The sequence below is a fragment of the Lottia gigantea genome (genome assembly GCF_000327385.1).
Source record: "Lottia gigantea unplaced genomic scaffold LOTGIsca_206, whole genome shotgun sequence".
Taxonomy (NCBI): Eukaryota; Metazoa; Mollusca; class Gastropoda; family Lottiidae; genus Lottia; species Lottia gigantea.
Window position 1 is genome coordinate 92,700 of NW_008708434.1, and position 8,525 is coordinate 101,224.

An 8,525-nucleotide genomic window follows, 5' to 3' on the forward strand; every position below is an offset into this window, starting at 1 on the left:
GGGGGGGGGGGGGGGGGTATGATATATTGTTAAATGGTATTTGTAGAAGTGAAATGAATGGAGTTGTACGATCCTTCTGTACCTGACTCGGCTAATGAAGACAGACAACGCCATGAAGTTGGTTATGAGGTAATCAGGGGCATTAATCTGTTCTCTTTTTTATTTCCAGCTGTCCAGGGATCTCTAACGTGCAGTCGGTAGCACACAGGGCACCTATTTATATATAAAAGGGGCCATTGCTTACATCATTGTTATATATATATATATATAGCTGATGTCAGGATGAAGAAAACAAACTAGACTGGGGTGACAGGGGTCAAATTGACATCCGTATTCTCAAAAATACCTTCTATACTTTATCATTTTCATCAGAATTTACATCTTAATCTATTATATTTCTAACTAGGAGTATCATCATGCGAAAGGGAAACAGGGAAATTTGGAAGTTTAAAGATTCCCTAATCGAATTACATAACATAATATAACATTATAATATCAGTTTCTATCTATACTGAGTATAGTAGTTATATCATAATAATATTACTACTTAGTATAACTTTGTCTTACTTAGTAACAAAAACTATAACAAAGTAACCAAATTATATGAAAACTACAAAATTATAACAGAGTATGACAATGGTAAATAATAATTTAAACGTACTGTATGATAAAATAGGTTACACTTGTGCCATATGATTTGTAGTAAAGTTTCATAGTAGATTTACACACGCCAAATAACGGCCGAAATCATAACTGACAACATTTCACAGTCGAAACGAAGTTGTCATAGGATGAAATTTACTTTAGAATCAATATTCAACTGTATTCTATTAAAAATACGACTTTTAGAAAGTTTTACAGAAAGTTTAAAAGTTAGTAAAAAGTTATAGTAAAAATTCAGGTTACTCACGCTAACCGACGCCATGATAATTAGGCCATTAGAAGTAAAAAATAGACGAGAGTGTTTTTGATTGGTGTTTGAATTATGGCGAGTTGTCTAATACTGTTCAACAATTGGCTGTTATCTCACCGCCGCTATATTTATATCTGTGTATATCTAGTGAAAAGTGTAGTTTAAAGTTTAAAGGTACCTTATAACCTCGACTATTTTCTCACACCGTACGTACGGACATAGATAGATCTGTATATTGTCTAGAGAGGTCTGTATCACACACGACATTCGCTCGACGTATGGCTGGGCTCTGGGCTGTGCTTGTATACTGACGGTCGTAGATAGAAATAAAGATTTATATTGCCTAGGTGGTCTGTATCACACACGACACTCGCTCGACGTATGGCTGAGATATCCGTGTAGACCCTTATAAATATATAATTATGGATGTTTGCTGTTACTCGGGGCGCCGTTACTAAAAATAAAATCTTAAGATCTATATTTGTCGTGAGCAAAATATTTCTACATGCAAAATTACACAATTTTCTAGACATATATCTATCGTAAAAGTTTTGAGCAGCGATAGACAAACGAATTGTTAGTTACCAGTAGCTCCCAGTTATAGCAGAATTGTCTACAACGTATGAAAAATTATTTTTTGAAGTCAAATTAAGACTTTCAACAATACACCAACAGCTGACTCCGGGGGCCTGGGTCATACGAAACTACTTATGGTTCAGAAAGGGATTGTAAAGATGTTTTCTAAATTTTCTTATCGGAGACACCGACAGCATCCATTTGTACCATTCCAATTCATACAAATTGATGATATCAGCGTGAAATAGAACATCATGTAAAAACCATACGTACCGGGCCAGGAAAATCATACAGAATAAGTTTGGCTTTATTGCAACTATACGTAGAGCCTATACATGCACTATTTCTAAAATATATTATTTCTGGAGTGAATTGGTAAAGTAAATAATATAGAGACAGATCTACATTTTATTCAAATTCAAATATAATTTAGTTTTATTTATTGGTAATACAATCTTGAACACTGTTCATACTCTTTATACCTTTAAGAAATATGAATTGATGCAGAGGCGGATTAATCTATAGGTGAACTAGGCAACTGTCTTTCGGCCAATGGAAAATTCGGCCCATGACAAATTTTGTAACAGTAAAATTATCAAACAGTTAATAAATTTCCGCAGGCCAATCGAAAATTGTCTTACTATGAGCATGATGTGTGAGAATCAACTAAATTATTTGAGCCTATTGATGATGAATGCCGATATCATGCATACGATTGATACTGATCAGCTGATTGATCTGTTCCTGACAAAAAAAAGATCGCAAACTTCTTAAAATTGTAAAAATTAAAATGAGAGGCCCTCTACCGTTCGTTTGCCTACGACCCAACAAGTCCAAAATCCGCCACTGAATTAATGTGTGAAATAAGCACACATTGGTACTTAGAATCGATACAGATTTAATCAAGTGCTACATTTGATGACCGTTTTAGTGACACTTTCTAGATCTTGTATTGTTGTTTTCTTTCTGACGGGTTGATTATCTTGGTTTTTATGTTGTTGTATGATATGAACGGCAGTGGAAGAGGACCAATGATTTATTTATAAAATGTAACACACCAGGAAATGCTTGAATACGAAGTAACAGATAATATAAAATATACAGGTTTAATATATTATTTATAATCATCAACGGTTGTTCAGTGGCTGAATTAGAACCAAGGGCCTTACGTGATAAAGTATATTTTGCGAGTAGTGACGTCATAAAACATTTTTTTGTGGAAATACAGGAATATTGTTAATTGATGATATTAGTGTCCCCGACACACATAAAATATTTAGACAATTTTACAATCACCAGTTAGAATTGTCATTAAACAAGGCTATAATTTAGCAGAAATTCTCAAACATTTTTACTCTTTACTATACTTTTTGATTCACGGCTGTTCGTGTTAATGTTTGGAATTGTTTTGGGATATGCCCGGATTTCATTGTTTAACTATTTCACTATTCTATTGAGGCTAACAGAGCTTTTAATATCGGTAAAAGTATGATATATGGCTGGTAAATCGCATATTTTTCTTTCAATAAGTCTTTTAGTTGTCTCTGAAAAGACAAAAAAATTAATAAAAATATGTGGTCTCGGAAAACCATTTTCATTACATGGCTATTTTGTTAAAGTGTATTTGATCTTCATAAATATTTTAGTATGAAATTTAAGATTCAATGGAAATGATTCCAAAATTCTTTCGTCGATGTGACAAATTTATTGAGACGAAAAATATGAAGAAAAAAAAAGAAAGAAACGAAATCATAATTTAGCTCATAACTACCCTTTATATACTTGGTTAAGGAATATTAAAATTAGAGGCGGGGTTAGGCTGTCATATTTGGGCCTAACACCCCCCCCCCCCTCCACTCTGAACACATCCCATGACGACCATGACGACACAAGAGACGACGGGGTACTCGAATGACCGCCCCCTCCTCTCCCCTGGTATACAGTAGACCAGTATAGCAGAACTTGGTTTACATCAATGGTTATTACCTCTAGATCTTGGTTATTTCCAGTTCTATCGACAATTCTAAAAGCTTCAGACAGAGACCTTTCTCCAATACCAGCTTCACATATCCTATAATAAACACATAAATAGTATTCATAGATTCCTAGTCACTGATCAGTGAGTTCTCAAATCTGTCTTCAACATATCCTATTATAAGTTAAATCTTAACAGGTTCTTGGCCCCCATCTAAACCTATCAGTACCAGAATAGTCCGAATCAAGACTTCGACGAACAAACACATTATTTATGGTAAACTGATTGATCACTTAAGGATAATTTATACTTTCAGAGTTAAAATAGTGCTCAATACAACAATTGTAGAGTGATATAGAAATACCACTGTTAAAATAGTGCTCAATACATCAATTGTAGAGTGATATAGAAATATCACTGTTAAAATAGTGCTCAATACATCAATTGTAGAGTGATATAGAAATATCACTGTTAAAATAGTGCTCAATACATCAATTGTAGAGCGATATAGAAATACCACTGTTAAAATAGTGCTTAATACATCAATTGTAGAGTGATATAGAAATACCACTGTTAAAATAGTGCTCAATACATCAATTGTAGAGCGATATAGAAATACCACTGTTAAAATAGTGCTCAATACATCAATTGTAGAGCGATATAGAAATACCACTGTTAAAATAATGCTCAATACATCAATTGTAGAGTGATATAGAAATATCACTGTTAAAATAGTGCTCAATACATCAATTGTAGAGTGATATAGAAATATCACTGTTAAAATAGTGGTCAATATATCAATTGTAGAGCAATATAGAAATACCACTGTTAAAATAGTGTTCAATACATCAATTGTAGAGAGATATAGAAATACCACTGTTAAAATAGTGCTCAATACATCAATTGTAGAGTGATATAGAAATACCACTGTTAAAATAGTGCTCAATACATCAATTGTAGAGTTATATAGAAATACCACTGTTAAAATAGTGCTCAATACATCAATAGTAGAGGGATTAGAAATACCTCTGTTAAAATAGTACTCAATACATCAACTGTAGAGTGATATAGAAATACTACTGTTAAAATAGTACTCAATACATCAACTGTAGAGTGATATAGTTTTAAGTTCTGTTTTAATATTTCTAGAATTATTAAATATAGATAAATTACCTCTGTATTTTTTCAATAATATCCTGAATCAGCGTCCGTCTTTTTTCTATCAAAATATAAACAAATTTACATGTACTTACTAACCAATATACAAACTTCACCATCCCCAATATTGTCTTCACGGCTCGCCAATCGTCAGTGAGGTTGTAAACGTTGACGACAAACATCTAATCTATTTATTGGTAAGGGAAGTGTCGGTCGCTGATCTTCGGTTTGGAGAATTTAGTACAATTTGATAGAGTATACATTTTATATCAATACTTTTTACAATGAAATAATACATATTCCCAGTGGCGGAGTCAAATGGGGGGACTGAGCCGCCTCCCCCTACCCCCCTTCCCCCTCGATTCCCCCAAAAATCCTTGAAGCCAGCAGCGTATTTTAAGGCCTGTGAAAGGTCTTATTTTGAAGTGAACATTACGCTCTGTAAATGCTTAAAATTCATCTCTGGCTCATTTTGACCCACACCCCCACCCCTCGGGCATTAAATACACCCCTTTAGAAGCGACTACTGATAAGGGTGTGTGGTTAAGGATGTATTTAGACCTACCTGTAGCTAACTGATTAGTTGATGTTACATCATAGCTACCAGTCTGAAATATAACATACAATATATACACCAAACTACACACGAACGTAGTTTACAACCATTTTGATTTTGATTAACGGAATCGTCTTGCTTATACGGGTTTTTATTTAAAAGTTATTAAAATTGGTTTAAAGATTATTTGTAAGTTTAAGTTGTAACATTATAGCCTATATCAAAATTCGACTTATTAAGTCGAGGATGAGATTCAAAATGGCCGCAAACTACGTTCGTGTACGTTATTTCCATGTAAGAACCAAACGTAAGATTTGAACGACATTTAGAAGTGGGGAGTAGATATAACAAAAAACACTAGGGGTATATTATGGTATAACTCACTTCTTTACCATAATATACCCCTTGTGTTTTTTGTTATATGAACCAAACGTAGTTTCATATGGTAAAACATGCTGTGAAGGGTTCTCTAATAATAACTTCACTCTTTTCGTTCTATTATAAAAGGAACAGTGGAGGCGCCGGTGGGGGTTCAGGATGGAGAAATGGTTTGCGCTTCCAGATAACTGCGACAATTTAAATACTTTATACCTACCAGGGTGGACATCAGGCTAGACATCATGCTGTCATCACCGACATCGGATTCAAAATCAGGCATCTTCTTCTCGACCTTATTTTTCTTGTTCTTAGAACCAGGTTTAGCGAGAATCGTGTCGAATCCTGTTACAGTTTTTGTCGAACTCGCCGTAATCATCGAATCCGTCGCCGTACTACATGTGGACATTTGACTGCGTTGCGACTCCGCCAAAGCTATGTTTTCAACCGGCATCCTGAACGGACCAGTAGCATCGTTAACTGGACGGACGTCTTCATTCTGCTTGACCCTACCACCGACTACTGACGGAGTTTTTAGTTGCCTCATCAACGTCATGGGCTGCAACAAAACAACAATAACAACATTTCTTTAACATGTTCCAAAGTGAAATTTAGCGAATAGTAGGTTTTATTTAAATAAACACGGTTAGCTGGAATTATGTTAAATCAAGTGTCAAAACATTATTAATTTTCACGGTACTTAGATTGTTAGTCTTTGCATGGTAGAAAGCGGAAATGAAGATAATACAATCTAAATTATTTATAAAATAAGCCTTACTTATAAATGAAATAAAATAATAACTAAGATAAACTTAAAATAATTTTACAAGAGATAGAGAACGGGCAACTGTCAAGTTAATATTACCTTAATATTCAGCCTCTTGAATTGAACGATATAGTCATCCTGTAAAATCTCCCGGGCACTCGGTCGGTTCTCGGGATCTTTGACCATTATTTTACAGTTCAGTTTTACCAGCGCCTGACTGTAAGAGTTGGGTATCTTTGGAGACTAAAAATAATTGAAGTGAGCTCATTAAATGGTGTTGACGAGTGTTTCGGGTATACAATTCTCACCAGGACAAGGATTGAAATAGAAGAGTATTAATATATGACTCTTATCTTATTATACAGAGCTTATGTCATGTTGTTGACCAGTGTTTCGGGTATAAAGAGAAAGAAAAAAAACATTTTAGGATCAAGGAGATCCTTTCTACCGGGAGGTCCTTGACCAAACCTCTTGGCATTGATTTTACAAGGATTACAACTGAAGTTCACGGGAATTTTTCTATCAGTTGGTCTTTGGCCGAATCCCTTGGCATTTATCTTTCCAGGATATTCCGGACCCATTTACAGCTGAGTTCTACAGAAGGAGAAGGCTTCTCTCATTTTTATTTCATCGTCCTATTGAAACTATTGATAAGTGGACGTGGTATAAACGGAAATGCTTTCTCTGTAGTCCGCGTTTACTTGGGTGCTCCAGGCTAGGTTCAAATTTAGAAGTATAATTTCTCACCTCGCCCCTGACAACTTTAAAGACGAGGAAAAAATAATCATTAACATTGAAGGCTCTCTCTCTTGTGGCTAGTTCATATATCACACATCCTAAACTCCAAATATCAGTCTACAATAACAAAAAAAGTCGAAAATGAAATGAATGGAGTTTTACGTCCTACTTTTCATCATTAAGTCGAGGAAAGAGATTCAAAATGATTGTATCTATAAACGATATTAGAAGAAGTGAACACTCGAGGTACGGGTTCGGGCACAATTCGTTTCTTCTATTTTCTACTGTATCTATAATCTCTCACCATTCACCGGACACCGTACCTCGTATAATCCCACCTTTACCAAGAAATCCATTGGAATATATTTTGAGAAACATAGACCTGTTTTGTTATTTATGGATTAGATTGGGATGGGCTTTAAATCCAAACCACTCAAACACCCAACCATCCCAACCACCCAAACCGGAATTTGAATCCGAAAATAAAGGATAAACAATCGTCTTTATATTATCTACCTTACTGTTATAACCTTTCTGTGAGAGAATTTCAGGACTCATATAACACGGTGTACCAGCGAATGTTGTAGCTGCAAACTCGTTCAATTTTAATTGTCTAAAACATTTAAAAATATTCAAATTTATTGGGTATAATCTGTTGAGTCGGGGTGCCGTTTAACATCATACCGTAAATGTGATATACACGAAAGAAAGTAGGCCATTAGTGCAGGATTCAGTCAGACATTTTTATCAGAACGTTCGTGTAGGAAGTAGGAACTCAATGAAAGATAACAATTTTTGCAAAAAAGAACGGCATTTTTTTTTTTAGTTAAAATGTAAAATTTTGTGTAATATATGCCACGTGTTCTCACCTAGAAACTCCGAAATCGCCCAATTTAATATTACCATTATCTGACAGGTAGATATTCTCTGGCTTGATATCTCGATGTAACATATTTTTACCATGTAGAAACTGAAAATAAAGTAGCATATAGGTCAGAGGTTCCTGTGTTGCCTGTTGGGTGGGTGAGTGACGTGTAAGGATGGGCGAGAGGGGTAGGGTTAGCGTTATCTGTGAGAGATTTTAACTCCCACTCATCAATTTGTGCAAATATCTTTATTGATAGAATACTTTCAGGCGACATTTCGTTAACAAAAAAGGGCTTTTTGTGCTCCGTTATTTAATGTGGTCTCTACCCATAATAACGGTTAAGTTATACATTTGTATTGAATAAAGACGCCATTTTTTTAAACTAATCAAACCTTAGTCTCAGAACTTTTTAGCAAGTCAATCAGTAATAGTGTTCACAGCTTACTTTCGAAATTTGGACCTCCACATCCATGTGTGCCATGAATTATCTGCGTTTGAAAGTAAAAGGGGAGTCGTCTTTTTTGGAGTCACAGTCATATATATAAAGACATCTATAGAAATAGGAAGAAAAAGTCCTAGTTTGAGATATTTTTAAAGAAA

The 8,525-nt window shown here is 34.7% G+C and overlaps 2 protein-coding genes across 2 annotated transcripts in view; both read right to left on the minus strand.

Annotated features, from left to right (window-relative positions):
• LOTGIDRAFT_174619 (hypothetical protein) overlaps positions 1-114 on the minus strand; it is a gene marked incomplete at both ends in the record, with an annotated part of 5,659 nt that extends 5,545 nt beyond the window's left edge. Inside the window, one exon of the mRNA XM_009053961.1 lies at positions 83-114. Within this exon, the coding sequence (XP_009052209.1) occupies positions 83-114 (32 nt within the window). The remainder of the gene's footprint in view (positions 1-82) is intronic.
• Positions 115-6,527: 6,413 nt separating this feature from the next.
• The window catches only part of LOTGIDRAFT_201923 (hypothetical protein), a gene marked incomplete at its 3' end in the record, with an annotated part of 6,705 nt that continues 4,707 nt past the window's right edge, over positions 6,528-8,525 (minus strand). Inside the window, exons 3-6 of the mRNA XM_009053962.1 lie at positions 7,927-8,027; positions 7,574-7,670; positions 7,067-7,174; positions 6,528-6,562 (exon numbers count right to left, since the gene is read on the minus strand). Of these exons, the coding sequence (XP_009052210.1) occupies positions 6,530-6,562; positions 7,067-7,174; positions 7,574-7,670; positions 7,927-8,027 (339 nt within the window). The remainder of the gene's footprint in view (positions 6,563-7,066; positions 7,175-7,573; positions 7,671-7,926; positions 8,028-8,525) is intronic.